The sequence below is a fragment of the Plecotus auritus genome (assembly GCF_963455305.1).
Source record: "Plecotus auritus genome assembly, chromosome: 3".
NCBI lineage: Eukaryota > Metazoa > Chordata > Mammalia > Chiroptera > Vespertilionidae > Plecotus > Plecotus auritus.
The window spans coordinates 173,681,679-173,702,939 of record NC_137772.1 but is presented as its reverse complement, the minus strand read 5'-3'; the positions used below and the strand labels follow the sequence as shown (position 1 = coordinate 173,702,939).

Sequence of the window (21,261 nt, the reverse complement as noted above, 5' to 3'; positions counted from 1 at the left end):
TTTTTCTTCACTATACCCTAATGCAATTCCCTTGAGAAGAGTCTCATAATTGAGTGGGAAATACAGAAAGAAATTTTTATTATTAGAAGTGGGAGTGAGGGGAGTGGGACTGAGCAGGTGGTGGCCCTGGGAGAGGGTCCCAAGGAGCAGAGGTTGGGGATGTCTCAGTGAAGAGGGGCAGATCATGAATAGAAGCTCCACCCGCAGCTGGGGGCTCTTGGGTTCTGCCAAGCACTGGGCTAAAATGTGGAAACTGGGCATTGACAAAGTACATAGGGATGTGGGCAATTCGGCCTGTGGACCAGCACTGCAGAAAGGAGAAAGAAAAGTCTTATCGGGCTGGGCTCAAAGGCCATGTGGCAGAGCCACACAGCAGCCAAGGCCCTCAGCTCCTCCATCTCACTCCTGAAAACCCCCGCAGCCTGGCCTACTCACCACACTGAGCAGGGCCCCTTTGTTGAAGGAAGGATGGAAAGTGATGCTCTGGGCCTGGGCTCCTGGCTCTCCCTGGATAATGCCACTAGGGGGAGAAGAAACAATAAGCAGGCAACTAGAGGCAGAGGGGGGGATGTGGGTTTAGTGAGGGAAAGCTGGTGAGGAGCCCAGATCTAATGGCCTGCCCAGCACTTACCAAGGAAGTAGCTCAAACACAGGGCTGTTGCGAGTGCGAAAAAGGAGGATGACTGGCTTACCATCCTGGACCCGGGGATTTCCTGTAAGAAATGGATGCAGGAAGGAATCTAGAGGCCGAATCCCAGGGCAGGGGCAGAGAACTGCAGCCAAGGCATGGACACTCTGGTAAGGTAGCTAAGGCCTGAGCATAGTCCCTCCTCCCCACCTCTTACCTTTCATGAGCACAGCCAGACGCTCCCCACTGGGGTCCCAGACCATGGAGTGAGCCTCTCCCCCAAGTCTATGGGTCAGAACAGTAGGTTGGGAGGGTTCAGCACGGTCTCTCACATTTCACTGCCTCTCCCCCTCACCCACTCAGCTCACCTTTCCTCTCCATGTGGTGTCTGTACTATTGTCTCAGACAGATCTGCTACAATCGTTGCTGATTTTGCACCTCCAACATGCCCCTTTCCCTCACCTGTAGATAAGGGCAGAGGCTCTTAAGTACAGGAAACGGGCACCTGACTTGTCCCCTGCCTCCTCTCCATCACAGGCATCAACACCTCTCATCTCCCAAGCTGCTTTACTTCCCTTTATCCTTCAGAGTAGCATATTCCAGAGGGTTCTTGCCTCCCTCTGACTACCTGAGATGGTCTGCGCCCTGAAGTATTTCCCCTAACTCACCACAACGTTCTGGGAATGATAAGGAGTAAATCAGTGGTTCCCCCAATACAGTGAACAGCAGCCGATTTCCATCTGGGCTCCAGCAGCCTGTCTGGGATCAGGAAGCAAAAGGCAAGGAAAGGGTGGTCTATAGGGGAATGTAAGAGGAAAAGAAGTAGAGGGGGTGTGGAGACAAGCTTGCGGAACCAGGGGCCCTAACTCCTCCCCAGGTTCTTTGAAACTCACTTGACATCGCCCTGATAGAGTGGGCCACCTCTCACAAGTCCACATCTGGGCCTCCCAGACTCTGCACCAGAGAGAAGCAAATCACAGCTTAGGACCTCTGGGTTCCAAAATTTAAACTTCACTCCCTCTGTCAGTCCCGGGGTCAGGTCAAAGAATGAGGACAGAAGGTCCTTCCTGCTTCATGTTCTAGGAGCCAAGTGCCTTTCTCCAGGTCATTCTTGCCCTCCCTCTGTCCTCCTCCCACTCACCGAAAGACAGCTGAAGGAGTGGAAGCCAGGACTTTGCTGCCATCTGGGGACCAGAGCAGGTTGGTAACGCCACCTCCCCGAAACCAGGGAAGGGGAACACAGGTCTCTGTTGAGACATCCCATACCTAGGAGAGTGGGGTCAAGAGAGTAGACAGGAAACTCAAGCACCCCTATCATCTCACAGGGGCTCCCCTCTTTTAAGGTACAAAGAACCAGAAAGGGAGGGAGCAGGAAAGGGGCTGTTAAAACAGGAGGAAATATGCCCTAGCCAGTTGCTCAGTGGTTAGAGCGTTGGCCTATAGACTGAAGAGTCACAGGTCGATTCTGGTCAAGGGCACAAGGACACATACTGCAGTTGCAGGCTCGATCCCCAGCCCTGATCGGGGCGTGTGCAGGAGGCAACCAATCGATGTGTCTCACATCGATGTTTCTCTGTCTCCCCCCCATCCCCCTTCCACTCTTATAGAGAAAACATTCTCAGGTGAGGATTAACAACAACAAAAAAAAAAACAGGAGGAAAAATAAGCTTTATGTTTACAATCTGAGTCTGGATGATGCAGCTCCTTCCCTAGGTAAGTTTAAGACTGGATGGACAATTATCCCTCTCCTTCCTAAAGGACATTTCCCACCACTAGGCAAAGAAGGCTCTTTCCTTAACCTGAGGAGTGGCTGCAATGACCAAAAGGGTGGGGACCAACCTACCAAGATAGCAGCATCCACAGGTGAAGCTGAGAGGAGCCGCCCTCCACTGGGGGCCCAGGCCAAGCTGGTGACAGGTGTGTGCCCAGGGTGAGAGAGCACTTGGGCACAGCCAGAAGAGGGTCTGCCAAGAGGAAATAGGGTATGAAGTCAGAAGACATGAAGAAAGCCCCTGATTTTATTTCCTTGCCTCCTCCTGATAAAATTTCCAAATCCCAATGGCCCCTCGGAGCTCAAATCCAAGTTGGAGAAATGAATAAGGATTGTGCAAGTTAAAGAAAAAAATAAGGAAGGAAAGGCAATGTCACCACCAGTAGGTCCATAGAGGAAAATGGGTAAAAGGGAGTAAGCTTTCACTACAGTCCTCAAGGAGAAATAAAACTTTCTGACCAGTAAAGCTAGAATTGGTAAGCTGGGGAGATGTCATGCTCCACCAGAGAAGACAGCCCTCTTCCCAAAGGACCATTTAGCCAAGGGCCTGGTATAAATTCTGACTGGTTTGGCTCCGTGGATAGAGCGTCGGCCTGTGGACTGAAGGGTCCCAGGTTCGATTCCAGTCAAGGGCATGTACCTTGGTTGCAGGCACATCCCCAGCAGAGGGTGTGCAGGAGGCAGCTTATCGATGTTTCTCTCTCATCAATGTTTCTAACTCTCTGTCCATCTGCCTTCCTCTCTGTAAAAAATCAATAAAATATATTTTAAAAAAAATTTTTTTTAATTCTTTTCTCACCAGAATCATCTGCCACTCCCCAGAACTCATCCTGTGCTGCGGAACCTGTGTTTTTGCCTTTCCTTATAAGAATCAGTCTCCCGCCCTAACCAGTTTGGCTCAGTGGATAGAGTGGCAGACTGTAGGGTCCCAGGTTCAATTCTGGTCGAAGGCATATGCCCAAGGTTGTGGGCTCGATCCCTAGTAGGGAGCGTGCAGGAGGCAGCCAAATCAATGATTCTCCTCATCATTGATGTTTCTCTCTCTCCCTCTTCCTCCTTTTCTGAAATAAAAACTTTAAAAAAAAAAAAATCAGCCTCCCTCCTCTGCTCCTGCATTGTTTTCTGCTTGCCATAAAGATGCTGCCTAGGGGTTGGCCTCCAACACTAGGCAGGGAACTACTTGAGGGCACCACTGTGTCTTAGCTTTGCATCTCCAGAGCCACATATTTGGCCTGACAGGTATAGGCCACTGCCTGAATTAGTGCCACTCTCTTGCTTTTCCACTTAACTATAACCACTTTTAGCTCCAATGAGGTCTTCGTAGGCCACTGATCTACAACTTACGCTTTAACATTACAGTAAATCATAGTTATCTTTCCAGTTCATAGAAACCTATCTTATTCTTTTCAGTAGCTCCCCTGTATTCTACTGAACAGATAACCATAATTTATTTAGGCATGGGCATTTCAGTTTTGCATCAGCTTTTTTTAAATGTTTTTTACTGCCAAAACCGGTTTGGCTCAGTGGATAGAGCGTCGGCCTGCGGACTAAAGGGTCCCGGGTTCGATTCCGGTCAAGGGCATGTACCTTGGTTGCGGGCACATCCCCAGTAGGAGGTGTGCAAGAGGCAGCTGATCGATGTTTCTCTCTCATCGATGTTTCTAACTCTCTCTCCCTTTCTCTTCCTCTCTGTAAAAAATCAATAAAATATATTAAAAAATATATATATAAAAATAAAATAAATGTTTTTTACTGATTTTTAGAGAGAGAGGACAGGAGAGGGAGAGAGAGACAGAAACATAAATAATGAGCCCCAGCTGCTTTGGCTAAGTGAATAAGCGTCTGCCTGTGTACTGAAGGGTCCAGGGTTCAATTCCAGGCAAGGGCACATACCTCGGTTGTAGGCTCCCGGCCCTGGTTGAGTGCATGTGTGGGAGGCAACCAATTGATGCATCTCTCTCACATTGGTGTTTCTGGTTTCTGTCTCTCCCTCTCCCACTCTAAGAAAAAAAATCAATGGAAAAAATATCCTCAGGTAAGGACTAATAAAATAAATAAATAAATAATGAGAGTGAATCATTGATCGGCTGCCTCCTGCATGCCCCACACTGGGGATTGAGCCCTCCACCCAGGTATGTGCCCTGACCAGGAATCGAACTGTGACCTCCTGGTTCATAGGTCAACGCTCAACCACTGAGCTACGCCAGTTGGGCAGTTTCTTAGTTTTGACAAATGTAACATGGAAATATATTTAAAATGGGGAAACTGCATGATGGATATATCAAAACTCTCCACTATTTTTGTTAAAAATCTAATCATCGCCCTAGCTGATTCAGCTCAATGGATAGAGCATCATCGGCCAGCGGACTGAAGGATCAATGATTCCCTCTCATCACTGATGTTTCTGTTTCTATCTCTCTCTCCCTTTCCCTTCCTCTCTGAAATAAATTTTTAAAAAATTAAATAAATAAAATAAAATTATGCCAAAATAAAGTTTATTAAAAGTAAAAAATTAATCAGAAGGATTTCCTACTTTTTCTATGATCTGAATTAAATAGCATGGAGATGATCTTTTCTTTGACAATTAGATAAAACTCTCATAAAACCATGTCAGCCTGGCATCTTTTTAGTGGTAGAGCTCATCCCTTTTAATTTCTTCAACAATCCACTTCAGTAGTTTATATTTTGCTAGAAAAGTGATCATTTCCTTTAGACTTTCAAATCTCTTAGTCTAAACGTGTATATAATAATCTTTAATAACTCCATTTTCTTCCCTATCTGTGGTTATCTCTCCATTCCCATTCTGAAAATAACATATATACTTTGATTTTCTTTTACCTCAACAAGGCTAACCAAAAGTTTTTTTTCTTTATTCATAATTTAAAGAACCAGTTTCTGGTTTTATGTTAGTTAATTCTCCTGGGGATTATTTTTCATTGGTTTCAATTTATATCCATATCAACTCCCTTCCCACCTTCCTTTAAACCTGTATCTGACAGTCTTCTAAAAGAGACAGTCTTTCCACTCCTTAATTCATAGATACACACTTCCCAGAATCCCAGAAGCCCCTACTTCTGTGCCTTTCTCTAGATTAAAGTATTTAGCACCTCCACCTTGACCTTAGGTCTACTTCTCCCGTGGGAACTTCTGTGAGGACAAAGAACTTCTCCTTTGAGACCTCCTCACTACACCTAGCAGGGCCACAACCTTTAGGCCACGGTAAGACAGAGTGGGACTCACCTGGTAGACAAGGAGGTGGGGTCCAGGGTCCAGATGAGAATGCAGCTCTGGCAGGCCACAGCCAAGACAGAGGCACTAAGAGGCTTCCAGGCCAGAGCTGCCACATTTCGCTGCAGCCGGTGCTTCAGAGAGGGGACTATAGTGCTGCGACGAAAGGGTTGGAAACTGAGTCCAAACAGATACACTAAGGCTCAGAGGAACTGAGTAGAGTTGAGAGGCAAATCTACAGAGAAGAAAGCTCATTACCCAGGGCTGGGGTATTGTGAAACAGGGTAAGATAAAGGTTTTATCTGGATAGAGGACACATCCAGTTCTAGAAGGAGCCCTGTGGACCAGGCCCAGGAACTGCAGGACTCTCCTGGGACCAAGGCGGGAGAGGGAAGTGGAGACTAAACCATGAAGACTGAAGAGTCAGAGCTTGCCCAGAAGGCTCCCACATACCTGTTAGCATTATACACACGGATCGAATCATCTAGCAGGGCCACCGCAAACTTGTTGGTGTGGGGGTGCCATGCAAAGACCCGCAAGCAGCAGCTGGACCTGGGGCAGGAATGAGCATGAAGAGTCCAAATCTATACCTATCCTTACCCCAACCCAGAAGTTCAGATTCCTTTTCACTAAGGACATTATTGTTTTTTACCTTTTCTTTTATTTTTTGGGGGGGGAGGTAGAAGGAGAATATGGGAGGCAGTCAGGAAAGGGGTGGGAGGAATCCGTGCATAGACTTCCCTCTCCTCAAAAGAAGCTGCAAGTTTCAAGACTTCCTTCCTACCAAAGCCTCAGAGCTTGTACACTCACCAATTCGTGACTTGGGCAAATTCAGCAATCAGATCTTCACTCCTGAGCTGTAAGATCAAATCGGATCCAGGATTCACTGGGACAAAAGGAGCTTATCCCCATAATGTTCCCACTGGACCACACCCACCTTCTGCAGGTTTCCCACTCCACCCCGCCCTTAAGGAAATGGAGAGTGGGGTGGGAGTGGGAAGGGCCAGAGGAGAAAGCTAAACTTACAGACAGGTGTGGGAATAGGGACCCATGGAGGGAGGAGGCCCATCGACAGAGTGCCAGGGCCCAACTGGACGCAGTCTTCACCCATTCAAATACTGTGGGTTGAGAAAACAGCTCTGATTAAACCATTCACAGGGCTCTAACTGGGCACCCTCTTAGGTGAGGGATGAGCACTCCCCAGGTCCTTCTATCGAATAAGTGTTTCTGGACACCCACTCTGGGATATATGGGGTAGGTAGAGGGGAGAAGTAAAGATGGCAGCAGTGTAGACAACTGGCTGGGGAAAACAGGGCTAAAGGGAAAGGGGCTGGGCCAACAGGTACCAGGATGAGTTAGGGAGACTATGAAGGGGTGATGCCAATAGCAAAACTAGAGAGGGCTGGAGGGAGAAATACTTACCCTCCTCCTCCGAGTTAGCAATTTCATTCAGCACCCCAAATAGGCCCATATCACGCCTGATGAGAAGAGGAAGCTGTGAGTCAGAATACTCTGATCTCTTCAGTCTACCTTCTACAAATGTCATTCATTCACTCAATAAACATGCATTACAAATAAGAGCATTCACATTCATTGAGTGGCAACTATGTGCCATGCACTTTATATATTGTTCTTTCATTTAATTATCACACTAAAATGAACATTCTGCACCTTTTACCAATTAGGCAACTAAGGCTCAGATGTCTTTCAGGGCCTTGTGAGCCAGTCAAGGAATAAAGACTAGCCCTACATCAGTGAATGAAAAGCCACGGAAGGATTATTAAGCAGAGGCATTTTAGAAAGATCAGTCTGGCTGCAGATTAGAGGGGGTGTTTGGCAGACAAGTGAACACCCAGGTGTGGAGCATCAACTGCAAGGCCAGCCCAGGACACCAACATCTAAGGGACATCAGGAAGAGAAGCAGCAGCTGGAGAGGCAGAAAGTGAGAAAGGGCCCAGGACTGAATAACTTTCAGACAATGAATTGATATTTAACTTCACTCACATACAAAGAGACGTGCAAATTAAACTATACTGTAATACCAAATATTGCAGTTTTTTTGTGTTTTTTTTTTAATATATTTTTATTGATTTCAAGAGAGGAAGAGAGTGGGAAAGAGAGAAATATCAATGATGAGAGAGAATCATTGATCAGCTGTCTCCTGCACGCCCCCAAGTGGGGACTGAGCCCACAACCCGGGCATGTGCCCTTGACCAGAATCAAACCCAGGACCCTTCAGTCCGCAGGCCAATGCTCTATTCACTAAGCCAACCCAGCTAGGGCCCAAATACTAAAGTTTGACAGCACTCTCATACACTGCTGGTAGAACTATAAATATGAACAATTTTCTTTTCTTTTCTTTTTCTTTGATATTTTTTCTTTCCTTTTTTAAAAATATATTTTTATTGATTTCAGAGAGGAAGGGAGAAAGAGAGGGAGACAGAAACATCAGTGATGACACAGAATCATGGATCAGCTGCCTCCTGCATGCCCCACACTAGGGATCAAGCCTGCAACCCCGGCATGTGCCCTGACCGGGAAATGAACCCGGGACCCTTCAGTAAACAGGCCGACACTCTCCACTGAGCCAAACAGGCTAGGGCCAGAGGATATTTTTTCCATTGATTTCTCTTTTTTTAGAGAGAATGGAAGGGAGAGAAAGAAGAGAAACATTGATGCAAGAGGCACACCGACTAGTTGTCTTCCACACACACGCCCCGGTGCCCGGACTGGGGCTGGGGCTCAAGCCTGCAACCTGCAACCGAGGTACATGCTCTTGACAGGAATTGAACTTCGCCCCAGGCTGACCCTCTAACCACTGAGCAAACCCAGCTAGGGCTACGTATACACAATTTCAAAGGAGGACTATCTGAGAACAGCACATGAAATTACAAGTGAACATACCCTTTGAAACCAGCTACTTCATTTGTAGGAATTCACTTTACAAATGACAATAATAGCTAACTCTTGAGGGGATTCATATGGGCCAGGCATTGTTCTCTAAGTGTTTTACATCTACTAACTCATTTAATCATCACTACAACCTTGAGAGACAGGTGCCATTTTACAGATGAAGAAACTGAGGGTCAGAGTGAATAAGTCATTTGCCCAGGTCACACAGCTAAAAGTGGCACAGCCAGGAAATTAATCCAGGCAGTATGGCTCCACTACTACATGTGCAAAATGAATGACCTAGGTACAAGATTATTCACTGCAACCTTATAGCCAACCTTGCTGAGTAGGGAGCAAGTTCACATAATCAAACCAGAAAGCAAGGCAAGTCATTAGAGCTGAAACAGAAAAACTGTTGTACAGCCTTGAGTTCTACAATGAAGATTGAGAGCCTAGCAGCGGAGACAGAGGGGTGGTGACCTCATCATCTCCAGGAGACCCTTTGCCATGTCTCACCAAATATTGATGCATCTCTTCCACACTTGCTCCCGATGATGGATGAAAGCAGTTCTTGTGCCATGGTCCAGCCTCCCAGGGTTCTTCAGGGGGTCCTTGGACAGGTTTAGGACAGGAAAATTGATCCACTATAGCCCAGAAATGAGAGGTTGACAATGAGTCAGTCTCTTTCCCAGATCTCTGCTGAACTCCCTGCCATCTCTGACCCATGGCTGGACTAAGGGTAAGAGGCTCCAGAGATCCATTTCCCATTTCCACAAATACAACACTTGAAAAACCGGAAAACAGCTCTTAGCTCCCTTATCTGTAAAACTACAATAAAATTTCATAGGGTTGTTGTGATTATTAAATCTTATAATATTTGTGAACACCGAACTCAGAGCCTCCTTCTTACAGAGTAAACGCTCAATAAATGTCCTTTTTTCCTTCCCTTTCCTTCCCAGGAACACCACGGGAAAAAACAAAACTCTCCAAGTTGTGCTTTCCTAGGTCTCCCAGATACTGATCCCAACTTTTCAGTACTTCTCCCTCACATTCTCTCCACTCTCTCTAGGCCTGCCCCACAGCTTCTCAGCACCCCTCATCCTCCAATCCCAGCCCTAAAATACATCCTGCTCTTCTATTCTTCTCCAGCCTGGGCCAGGCAGTTTCCAGTCCGCCAATGTGAGGACTTGCAACCCCAACCCCGCCCCCACCGCTCAGCCTCGGGCCCCAGGTTCTCCCTGACTCCGCCCCAAGCCTGCCTGTAGGTCCCCTCCCTCCTCGCCCCGGTCACCTGGCCCCGGAAGTCAGGAGGAGGATTCTCATAGCTATTGCCTGTCACCAGCTCGTTATTGTGCTCGTATAGGGTGACTTGGCCCCTAGGCGGAGGCGGAGGGAACAACCCTAGGGAGCACATCAGGCCGGTCCTGAAGACGTCCGCAATCGGCAAACTCGTGAATGCAGCGCCTCTCTTAGTTCCCGGGCTAGATTCGGATGCGTACGGGTAGCCGCCTGGGACAAACAGCGAAGTAAAGCTCAACGGAAGTGAAGAGAATAACGAAGAAGAAGGACGCTTGCGCAGTCGGGAGCGGGGCGGGGGGGATAGACTTCTAGAGCTTCCTCGCGCGCCGCCTGGCGGCTGGAGGGAAAACGGCGTGGACACGTCCGCAGGGCCAACCCCTAGTTGGGAGGTTTTTGTTTTTTTCCTGTGGGGCTGCTGTTTTTCCCAGTTCCGAATTCCCAAATACAGTCTCCCACTCTCTCAGCGCTTGGAAAGCCCCAAATAAGCCACGTTCAGGGAAGTACCTTATTTAACCCTCCCAGGACTGTGAATCGCACCGAGGAAGACACAGGTCACATGGGCTGGAAAGCCTCCAGGAGAAGAAAAGTCATTGAGAGTGAGAGTGTTGCTGCTGCCAGAACCTAGGGCCCACAGGGCTAGGCGTCCTGGAAGGAAAGGAGGGAACAGTTGGAAAACAGTAAAATTTCCTGAGCATTTATTATAAGCGTTTGTATAATCTTTACAACAACCCCATGAGGAGAACAAGACACTGAGAAATCTGACCTAAAAATATCAAAACCAGGCATTCTAACTTCAAAATAAAAGTGAAATTGATCTTATTCTAACTCCAAGGAGTCTAATGCAGAATGGGGGCTCCTCGGCTTACAGCTACATGACCTTGGGAAAAATCATTGAATTCTTTAAGCCTCCGCTTCTTCACTTGCAGTGTCCTAATTATTTCATGTGGTTGTTTCCCATTCAAAATGAAAATGAAGCCATTTAATAAATTATAAACTGCTAAACAGATATCAGAGATCTGCTTATAAATTATAAACTGCTAAATTATAAACTGCTAAACAGATATCAGAGATCATTAGCCATAACTGTCATGGACTAAACGACTTAGGCATTGGTTCATTCACTTAACAAATGTTAATGAGCAAATTCCAAGGACCATGCTCTGGGGACAGAGAAATTTTTTTAATATGTTTTTATTGATATAGAGGAAGGGAGAGGGAGAGAGACATAGAAACATCAATGATGAGAGAGAATCAATGATTGGCTGCCTCCTGCACGACCCCTACTGGGGATTGAGCCTGCAACTCAGGCATATGGCCTTGACCAGATTCAAACCCAGGACCTTTCAGTCCTCAGGCTGATGCTCTATCCACTGAGCCAAACCAGCTAGGACGGGACAGAGAAATTTTTGAGGCACAGTCCTCACTCCCAAGAACTGCTCATCTCATGGTAGGTTCTAGGGTGCATTATAGTTTAGCATTCTTAGATTCTGTATCTGCTGCTCCTTTCTACCAAGAGTTATTCCCAGGTCAGAAAACAAGGACTCTAGAATGTTAATGGCCATAGGACTCATCTGAGGATCTTGCTAAAATGCAGATTCTGAGTGGACCTGTGAAGCTAAATTTCCATAAAGCTCCCAGGTGATACCACACAGAACAATTTTGCTAGATCCGTTCACTGTAGCCTGGGAAGTCCCAGAAGGCTTAAAGAGCATAATGTAAAAACCCTTTGGGAAACTAGTTAGGGAAGTTCTCCTTGGGAAGGGGAAGCAGGACGGGTTTGGAGGTAGAGGGAGTCTCTGACTCTGACAGATTAGTGGAAAGCGCTGAGAACCCACCACAAAGATTTTGTTTTGCCTCAGGCGTGACACCATGCAACCCAAAGATACCCCCAGGAAGTTACTATGGCCTCGGCCTGCAACTTCCACCTCCCTTTGATGAAGCCTGATTTTCACCAAGAGGTTGTGTTATAATTAGTGGGTGGGTGCTTGCCTCTTAGCCCGCGATGGGAACTGGAAGGAGGAACTGTACTCTGTGTATTCACATTCCGACACCGCCTTCCCCATACTCCTTATTTAATGTTCCTAGAATGGTTTTCACAACTTGCAGATTCTAGGGAGACTGAAGCGCAGGCCTAGCGCACTCCCCACTAACTTCACCAGGGGGCGCGACCGCCCCGGCGACACAGCGACGGTGACCCACAGCCCCGGGGGCAGGAGAGCTTAGCGGGAGGTCTCCAACAACACCCTACGACCTGGGCGGGAAACCGAGGCAGCGCCCGGGCTGCTGCCCGAGACTTCTGACATGGTCCCCCCACTTTGGGAGGCATCACAGGAGCCTGGGTGCTTGGAGCTCGGCCCGCCGCCCCTTCCCGGCGACCCGTCCGGGGCCGGTAACCAGGCGCACATGGCCCGCCCAGCCCTGTTTGTCCTGGCGGCGCGCCGCCGCTGTTTGAGGCGGTTTTTATCTCCCAGAAACCAGCAAAACCCCAAGCGGAGTCTAGGGAAGATGAAAGGGGCCGAGGGGCTGGGGAGGGGAGGACCGCGGGGCTGCGGCGGGCTGGAGCTGGCACCGGACAGGCGGAGACCGGGAGGCGAGCGGGCCAGGCCCTGGGGGGTCTCCGAGCGGGCGGGGGCGGGAATCCGGGGTCCACTCCAGGTCTCTTCTCGCGGGCCAGCTTCCAGCGTCCCCCGCCTGTAGCCGCCCCCCGGCCCTGGCCCCCCGAGACATCCTCGGAACGCGGATTTCTTCAAAGCGTCTTTGAAGCCGCGCCGGAGGGCAGGAGATTTCGCACCTGGCGGAGGGCGGCCGAGTGGGGAGGGGGCTGGCACCCCGAGACCGCCCGGCTCCCCGCCTCGGACCCGCCACCCCTGGGCCCCCACGTCCTCCCGCCCACCCGCTACCTCTGGAGCCTCCACGCGGCTCCCGAGCCCGCGAGAGGGACCGTGGGCTGGGGCGCCCTCGCAGTCGGGCCGGGGCCCGGGGGCACGGCCCGAGAGCCCTCTTAGTCCAGCAGGGGAGCCCTAGGGGGTGAGGGCCGCACAAAGCCCTATTGTGGCTGGGGGATGGCCGCCACAGACTGGCTTTTGTTCCTCCGCTAACTCCGCGGCGGGCACGACTGATTGCGGCCGGGACAGGGGCGGGTTACGTGCCAGGCCGGGGCGCCCGCGGGAGCCGCCCCTTGGTAGGTCTGGGGCCGCGCGTGAGGCCGCGCTGCGCCGGCGCCCGCGGGGCCGGTGTTGGTCCGGGTCCCTCCCTGGGCCTGCAGGGTTCATTGCTGCAGAGTCCGAGAAAGAGCAGGGAAGAAACCTCTCCGCCTTCCCACCTCTGCAGAGCTTTACGCGGTCAACACTGAACTCGCTGGAGAGCGGGCGGACGGAGCTTCTCCCGCGGCATAATGTGCAAACCAGCTCCATAGAACGCAGTCCCCAGTTTGCCAAAGAAAAACCCTGTGGCTCCCCCTTTTCCCTTCCAATTCCCCTTTTCTCACTAGGACAAAGTTTAAAATCGAACTTTTATTTATTAAATTAAAAAAAAGAAAAGACTCCATGAGGGCATGATCCCTTCCCTTCCATTTTATTACCCTCTCCCCAAGCTCCAGCGGCTTTAACCCTTTAACCGGGGGCCTTGAGGGAGCAGGAGATAGAAAAGGAGGATCCAAAGTCACAGGAAAGGTATTCAAAGGCACAAAGCGGCTTTAAAGTCACTGGAGGTGGAGGTGGGAGCATCGAAAGTCCCAAGTTGGGGGCCTATGTACGCACCCAAATCAGCTTAGGGACCTATGTCCTCCTAGCTCTATAACTTCTTTTTCATGGCTTCTAGGCACCAGCCTTGTTCACAGAGTAGGCACTCAATAAATACTTGATTTATTTTAATCTGATCCCAGAGAAAACCTTCCCCACCTATTCTTCAGGAGAGGCACCTCTAAACCAATGTCCTCCTCCTGTTAGGTGGGCTTCTCCAATGAGCCTGTCTGAAATGGCAGCTGTAAATTCTCCATAACCATGGCAACAAGGGATTAGCCTGATGGGGTCATGGTGTCGGGAGGAGAAGTGGAAGAACTGGTTCTGGGTTTGAGGAAGCTGGGGTAATTCCAGTCCCCCTCCCCCCTCCATAGGACTTGAAGTTTCACAGCTTCTGGCTGGGGGTGGGAATATTAGGGATCCCCTAATTGAGAGATACCCCATCACTCTTTAACAGATCAAGCTAACCAATCCTAGTAGCAGATTCCATTAAAAGAGAAACCCTTTTAACTGAGACCCTGATGATAGAAATTCTATTAACAAGATCTCTACTAACACTTCTTCTATACAGAGATGCATTTGGCTAAAATTTCCGTAGCAGAAATGGACCTCCTCCCCCCTCCCCAGCTCACTCTACCTGACCTGTCATCATAACTTAGATAAATAGAATTATTATTATTATTCATTTCTCTTGGAACATAGGGGTTAAATATACAGGCCTGGGGGCAGCCTCCCTGACCCTGGGGTCACCCCATCTTTGGGATCAGATCCCCACTGGTCTGCCCCCCTTTTAGTACCCTGCTCCCTGCCAGGTCACTAACCCCAATCCCCCTAACTCTGGTCCCTAATGAAGAGGCCACTAGGGGGCAATAAATTATCATTATCATCATCATCATCATCGTTATCATCATTGTGTTTGTAAAAAGGAAGAATGCTCTGGAGCAGGGACAGCAGTGGAATAAGAACTTGGGGAGACTGGAGCCTGGAAGCAAAGGGGTAGTGGTAAATAAGCTTGGGAAGCAGAAAGGATGGATGTCAAGGAGTTAATAAGATAGAGAAATGAAGTGTTGGGAGTCCACATGGAAGGAAAGTGAGTTGGTGTGGTAAGAGCAGAAGAGAGAGAAGCTGTGAGCAAGGGCGAGAGAAGAGTTTAGGAAGCCAGAGTACAGAAATCGGGCACAAGGTGAGGGCCTAAGATGAGAGTTTGTGGGATGGGCTTATGGCAAGGGGAAGAGGGGAGCTGAGGAGGCATGCAGGGAGATACCAAGGCTCAGAATAGCCTGGGAGAGATGGAGAGCACCCCAAAGGGCAGCATGCATGGGGCAAAGGAGCAAGGGGCAAGCAGTGGTCCACGGAGCCAGGAGAGGCTGGCAAGCAGCCCTGGGGCTGGAGACCCTCCACCCAGCTCAGATCTCCAGCAGGTTGCTCTGCTCCGGGCTGCCTTCAGGGGCTTTTTCTGGGGGTGCCGGAGAGGCTGAAGGTCGGGGTGTCTGATTGGCCTCCTCTTCCCCCACGCTGCGGCCCTCCCCCAGCTCCTTGGAGCCGCTGGGTGGGGGCCCTGGGCCTGGCTCGCCATGGGTGCGTTGGTGTTTGCTCAAGTGGTCGCTCCGGGTAAAGCGCTTGGAGCAGAGCAGGCAGGTGAACTTTTTCTCCCGGGTGTGAGTGCGCACGTGGCGCTCCAGCTCGTCCGAACGGGTGAACCTCTTGCCACAGAAGAGCCAATTGCAGACGAAGGGCCTCTCGCCTGTGTGCCAGCGTAAGTGCGCCTTCAGGTGTGAGGCCTTGCCATACACCTTGCCACAGCCCGGGATGTGGCAGCTGTGGATGGGCTTCTTCCGCAGCCCAGCTGCTGCTGCCCCCAGGCGCTCTATCTCCTGGCAGTTAGGGCAGTCACAGGAGGAGCGCCCTGCTCCACTGCCCCCATATCCACCACTGCCCCCTGTGCCTGTGCCACGAGGGGTTTTGGCTCCACCACTCCCCTCCAGCTGCCCACTATTGCCCACTGCCTTGGATTTATAGACATCTTGGGGTAAGACATGCTGAGGCCCTGGTTGCAGAAGGTGAGGAGCTGGGTAGGGGGCTGGATTAAGGGGGGCAAAGTCGGCTGGGTAGGTGGGTAGCTGGGGGTTCAATGGAGGCTGAGCAGGGCCTGTGGGCAATGTCCCTTGCAGCCCATCACCCTGGCCCTGCCCGCCTCCTAGCCAGTTGCCCCCAGGGTGCATGTCCCACCAAGGTGTAGGAGCATTGCCTGGGCCTGGTGAGATGCCTGCATGGATGCCTGCCTTGTACCAGGAGCCATAGGGGTGTGCCATGTCCAGAGAGGTGTAGACACTAGGCAGGCAGTCAGAAGAAGTGTGTCCCTTGGGCACTAGAAGCCCAGGATCCTGGGTGCCTGTGGGCCCAGGAAAAGAGTGAGAAAAGGGAGGGTAGTCATTGGCATAGCCCGAGGTGGGTGCTGGAGGACTGCCTGCAGGTGAGAGGAGCCCATTGGTGCTTGAAAAGGGGGCTGGGTAGGCATCCCCCATGGTTTTTGGAGCTGAGAGGTCACTGCCCACAGAGTACGGTTTCTTTGTGCCTGCTTTGCCCAGTGTTGTTGAGTCCCGCAGAGGGCTGGAGCCACCAAATTTGCTGCACGCCGCCGTCAGCATGGCCAGGGGACTGGAGCCATAGTGAGCTTCCTCCTGGGGAGACATGGAAGCGCTAGTTAGGGGAGAGGAGGAGAATACAGAGAGATGGTAAACTAGGATTTCAACCTCGACACAAGGAGAAGAGAACAGAGGGGTCAGGGAAGAATTGGAGAGAATGGGGAAGTAGAGGTAAGAGGAGTGGCCAGCGAGGACTGGGTCCCAGGACAGAGCTCAGGTGGCATTGTGGAAGGAAAGCAGAAGCCAAGACTACAGCTTAACACCCAATTAAGGAGGCAAGAAGCAGGGTTCACTGTGATGTAGCTGGGGGTATGCAAAGGCCTCAGAGAAACAGGAGATGCCTCTTAAAGAGCCCAGAGAAGAGCTGCCACACCTGGATGAGGTAAGAATTAGGGATCCTGATCCCTGGGAGTGGTCTGGAGCAGAGGCCATAGTCAGGGACTTGGAGAGGAAAGATGAGGCTCAAAGAGCAGCCTGGGAAGGAGGAAAAATATTAGGGGACTGTAGTTACCCCCATTCCAGATTTTCCCAGCATTACCCCATATTTCACTTCCTGTCTCCACTTCAGCTCCTGACAAAGGCAGTGGCCCAGGCTGGTCTCCCCAAGGCCTTGTCCTCATGTCCCTGGTAAGGAATCTCTTGGCAGGGACTCTGGGCCTTGGGAGCAAGAGGAAGCGATGGCTGAGACACTGAGACATTGAGAGGGAACAGGGCTGCCGCCAAGCCAAGACTGTGGCTGAGGCAAGAATGTCTTTCAAGCGGGCAGTGGGCACCTCCTGCTTCGTGGAGCCAGCTGGTACCCCTTTTGTGGGGTGGAAGAACTTGAAGTCCTCATGCCCCTTCAGGATAAGAAATTGGGGTGGCTATGATACTGGCTCACAGCCACACCCCTCCATGCCTCAGTGACCCCTAACACGTAGCCCAAGTAGCTGGTCTCTCTTCACCCTTCCATCACAGTGAGTGAAGAAAGCTATGCAGATGTGGGGCATGAGGGTCTTTAAGAATGCCCTTAATGCCCCTCCTGCTGTTGCTACCAGTCTAGTCCTCCCTTAGGAGCCTGGTACTCCTCCCTGGGACTGCCTGGGAGGAGGTGCCCTCCAGAATTCCTGGCTGGCATAGATAGGCATCCATTACTGAGAATCCCACCAAAAAAAAAAAAAAAAATGTCCTCAAAAGCTGACCCTGGACAGTTCCCTGACTGGGATCCTCAAAAGCCAATGTACTTGGCGGTGCCTTCAGTAAAGCTGAAAAAGAACCCAGGAGCCCAGGGTTCCCAGACCTGCCTGCCAGCATGTTGTGTGTGAGTGACACCAATCCTCAAGGTAGGTCTAGGGTCTTCGAGTTGCAGTGAAGGGCGTGTGCAGTCAACACTCCTGCACTGCTCCCCAAGTGCAAACCTGATGCTCCTGCCCAATTACCTCCCTGGACATGGACTCCCAAATCTGAGGCACCAAAACCTCCCTCAAATCTGGCCATGATGAAAGCCCTGGTGCTTCCCAGCCAGGGTTCCCCTGGAGCCTCTGATGCCCCAAGCAGAGGGTGGGCTGAGGCGTGGTAGCAGCTGGGGCAGGAGCAGGGTCCCAGCAGAAAGGGAGCGAGAAACATGGAGTAGGAAGGGGAGAGGCAGAGACCCAGAGACATGGGAGCCAAGCCCCGGCACAGGGTGAGGAACTGATGTAAAAGCCCCCAGAGGTGGGGGAAGGGAAACAGAGGGGGAAACTGGCACTGGGGACAGAAACGGCAGGGACCCAACAGAGCAGAAAGGTGGAAAGACAAAAGGGAGGGAGCTAGAGGAGACCAGTATAAACAAAGAGAGGTGGAAAGAGACTGGGCTAGGAAGGCAAAGGAAAACAGAAGGGAAAAGGAGGAAGAGAAAGGGGGAGGGGGGGGAGGGGAAGGAAGAAAGCAGATTTCCTACCTAAGAAAACCACCACGGTGCTGGGCCCCAAAACACCCCCAGACCAGGCCGCTTCTCCCGCCTTCTTCCCCTGACTGCCCCCTCCCCCTCTGCCCAGCCCGGGCCGGCTCCGTTGGTTTCCCTGCGGTCGGTTTATTTTTAAAAACGCCGACGCCGTCCCCCGCCCGGCCCTCACACTGTGGCCACAGGGGCCTCAGCCAAGCCCAGGGACCCCACCCAGCTGTGGGGAGGGAAGGAGGGGTGAAAGAAGGCAAGCAGCCCCAGGCCAACAGGAGACCCCAGCCCTGGGGAGCGGAGGCCCTCAGGGGCCCTGGAGGCAAGGGAAAGGGAGTGAGACATCAGGCCCACTCAGACTGTTCTAGAAGCCAAGAGCTGGGCCCCTGGCTAAGTTTAACCACAGACTCAGTTTCCTTCTCTGGCTGCTTGCGCTCTCCTGAGAACTGGGGAGAGGGTCCTGGTGAGGGGTTCTAAATATGAGCCCTCATACCTAATCAAATGCATTACCTTCTCAGGACCCAGGAGTCTTACCTTTCAATTGTTTTTACGCCCACCTTCTCCCACCCACTATTCCTTAAAACAACACCACCACAAAGCAGACTTCAAGTATGGAAGGGGAGGCCTCTGAAGGAGGAACAAGACGAGCTGTCCCAGCTCTCTCACCCAGATGTGCGGCTGGGAAGGTGTTCCCAGCGCCAGGCTGACTTGCCACTGGAATATTCGCTACGGTATATCTGAGGACTGACTGGCCATCGGTTCTGAGCACCCAAGGTCCCAGTTTCCAGTTGTCCATTTTTTCAACCTCCTCCCAAGTCGTTTTGTTCTCCCAACTTCCAGTTCTCCATCTCCACCTGGCCCTGACTGCCATACTCCCCTCCTGCCTGTTCTCCTGCATCTCACTCAGCCCAGGTGAGCTTCCCATCAAGCAGCAACTGTGTCCCTGTCTGAACCCCAAGTTCTTCCCACTGTCAAAGATCCCACCCATACCAGGCTGAGGGCTTCCTGGTGGTGGTGGCTGCGGAGAAGGGGAAGGGAAGTCGAGGACCCAGGTGCCCCAAAATTGGTAAAAGACACAGAGGGACTGGAATGCCTTTATGTTGGAACATCTCCAGCTCACAGGGAGTGAGGGACATGGAAACCCAGTTTTCATGGCACATTCCTCTTGCCAAGTGCTATCCCAGTCTGGTGTCTTTCCAGCAGGCCTTTGGGTCCTTTTTCCCTAGGCACCAGTGCCACGCTGGCAACTCTGGTGTGACGCCCACACCCACTGACACTGCCCCTGCCTTGGGTGGACCCAGGATTTCCATGCACCTTAGTCCTCCTGCTTCCTCAAGACCAACCAGTGATTCAATGATGGCCCCATATAGAGTCTAGTGGAGAGATGACAGGGAGAGCAGTCTGCCCCCATTGCAACACTTGGGACTCCTGACTGGGTAAGAGTACTGACAAGGGACATGGTGTCCACCCCATTGCCTTGTATGTCATTCCCTCAAATTCAGTCACAAACTGTCTCTCAGCCTTACCCATACACCATTCCCCACCTGGACTAACAAATATGCCCCAGCTTACACACACACACACACACACACACACACACACACACCTGTGCTCTCAAAAAGCCAGCCACGCATGCAGTCCTGCTTTACATTCTAACACTTACACTCAGGCCAATAAACACAGGCATTAAGACTCCAGTGCCATCTCACACACACCGCTCCTGCAGGCTGAATGAGTTGGCTTCCTGTTTGGCCCATCACCCCTGGGACCTGAGCTAGGGCACAGGAAACAGAGATGGGGGCTCCTGAGGTGCCCAAGAATATGCAAGATTCAAGGCCACATAAGAAGGTCGACTTTAAGGGAGGCCTCTCTGGCTACAAATTCCCATGGAGGGACCCAGACAGCAGGTCAGAGATGGTGACAGAGAAACAGAGTCAGAGACCCAGAAGCCGAGAAAACTCAGGACGTTATAAAACAGGCTCTGAATTGCTGAGTCCCCCTTTCCAACTATGTGCCATGACTCCTTCAGGAGCCCTGGTAGAATCAGTGATTTCTCAAGACCCCGAAATCCTGACCCCCATGGTGCCCTAGTTCCCTCCATTCCCAGTGCCAGAGGAAAGAGATGCTGGGGTCCCAGCCTGGAGGGGAAGTGGCCCAGTCCGCCCTGGAGCCTCCCACTCCCAAAATAGAGCTGAGTTTGTCTTTGGCTGAAAGCTAAATATTTGTGAGCTGGGCAGGCGGCCTCAGACCCTGGCCCTCCTCCTTGGTTCCTCTCAGGCCTGGGCCCAGTTCCTCTGGTCAGCCCCCGCTCAGGCACTGAGGCACAGGACTGCCCTTCTCCCTTCTCTCCTAGCCCACCTCCTCTCCTATACACACCAGCCCAGAGGCCCAGCCCCTTCCCACCTACTAACTAGACAAGACACTGCTCAAGCTGAGTTCTAGGAGACAGGACCCCCAAGGAACTATACCCAATTGCCACTCTGTGCCCGCTCAACCAGTCCTATCACCTTCTCTTTCTCCCCCTGTGTGCTACCAGCTTACCTGTGTCTCACCCTTCTTTTCCCACTGTCCCCTCCAATAGCACCTTTCTCCATCCCCTTTGCATTCCTCAGAGTTGGTGTGCTTGGTTGACCATAGGGGTCCTGCCTTCTTTTTGCCTAATCTCCTCTCCTCTTCCTTAGACTGCTCTCTGACCCCTGGTTTTGCTCTCCTCCCCTCCTTTCTCCTGTCCCCTTGTCCCCCTCCTCTAACCCCACACCTCTCTCCTCATCAGAGGGACCCTTGAAAGTGACAAGCACCACAGCAACTGTCTGAGTGAGTTGGGAGGTGGGGGGCGGGCGGGGAGGGAGGAGGACCATTGAGATTGTGGCTGGTGTCCTGGGAGGGAGAAGGGGCAGTTACCTCAAGCAGGGAGGACGCCATCCTGAGGCTGGGGAACGGGTCCCAAGGAGCCAGGCAGATGGAGAGAGCCGAGCCGGAGAAAGAAGGAGAGGGAGAGGGAGGGAGAATGGGAGAATGGGAGAGAAGAGATCTAAAGTTAGAAGGGACTGGGGGGGTGGGAGTGGGGGGGCTGCTCTCTGTCTGTAGGGATCCACCCTCTAATTACAGCTTTCCCAGAGGAGAAGGCTCCGGATCCAATGAGCAGG

The 21,261-nt window shown here is 51.4% G+C and overlaps 2 protein-coding genes across 4 annotated transcripts; both read right to left on the bottom strand.

Annotated features, from left to right (window-relative positions):
- Positions 1 to 48: 48 nt before the first annotated feature.
- Positions 49 to 12,797, bottom strand: AAAS (aladin WD repeat nucleoporin). Of its 3 annotated transcripts, XM_080661139.1 has the most exons (18): positions 12,719 to 12,797; positions 10,323 to 10,463; positions 9,811 to 10,028; positions 9,036 to 9,163; positions 7,050 to 7,105; positions 6,654 to 6,745; positions 6,438 to 6,484; positions 6,081 to 6,179; positions 5,640 to 5,783; positions 2,472 to 2,592; positions 1,770 to 1,894; positions 1,522 to 1,582; positions 1,297 to 1,387; positions 997 to 1,090; positions 846 to 913; positions 632 to 713; positions 436 to 520; positions 49 to 307 (listed from the first exon to the last, which is right to left on the bottom strand). In XM_080661139.1, the coding sequence occupies exons 3-18, from the start codon at positions 9,931 to 9,933 to the stop codon at positions 83 to 85; spliced, it is 1,641 nt and encodes a 546-aa protein (XP_080517265.1). In that variant the 5' UTR covers positions 9,934 to 10,028; positions 10,323 to 10,463; positions 12,719 to 12,797; the 3' UTR covers positions 49 to 82. The 3 variants fall into 3 exon arrangements, with proteins under 3 accessions (XP_080517265.1, XP_080517266.1, XP_080517267.1); XM_080661140.1 differs by lacking the exons at positions 9,811 to 10,028; positions 10,323 to 10,463; positions 12,719 to 12,797 and adding an exon at positions 9,644 to 9,748; XM_080661141.1 differs by lacking the exons at positions 9,811 to 10,028; positions 10,323 to 10,463; positions 12,719 to 12,797 and adding an exon at positions 9,430 to 9,671.
- Positions 12,798 to 14,964: 2,167 nt separating this feature from the next.
- On the bottom strand, positions 14,965 to 21,037 carry SP7 (Sp7 transcription factor; the record flags this gene model as incomplete). Its single annotated transcript, XM_080661064.1, has 3 exons — positions 21,017 to 21,037; positions 16,742 to 16,860; positions 14,965 to 16,239 (listed from the first exon to the last, which is right to left on the bottom strand). Exon 3 carries the CDS (start codon positions 16,204 to 16,206, stop codon positions 14,965 to 14,967), a length of 1,242 nt encoding a protein of 413 aa, XP_080517190.1. The 5' UTR covers positions 16,207 to 16,239; positions 16,742 to 16,860; positions 21,017 to 21,037.
- Between the last annotated feature and the right edge of the window lie 224 nt (positions 21,038 to 21,261).

What these genes read in the sequence shown, in the direction of transcription:
- AAAS (XM_080661139.1), bottom strand. Translation starts at nt 9,933, where the DNA reads ATGTGCTCCCTAGGGTTGTTCCCTCCGCCTCCGCCTAGGGGCCAAGTC. An exon ending in CCCACCTCCTTGTCTACCAG is followed by an intron (nt 2,593 to 5,639) that starts GTGAGTCCCACT and finishes TCCTCTTGGCAG; the next exon opens with ACCCTCTTCTGGCTGTGCCC. An exon ending in ACACCACATGGAGAGGAAAG is followed by an intron (nt 914 to 996) that starts GTGAGCTGAGTG and finishes TCTGACCCATAG; the next exon opens with ACTTGGGGGAGAGGCTCACT.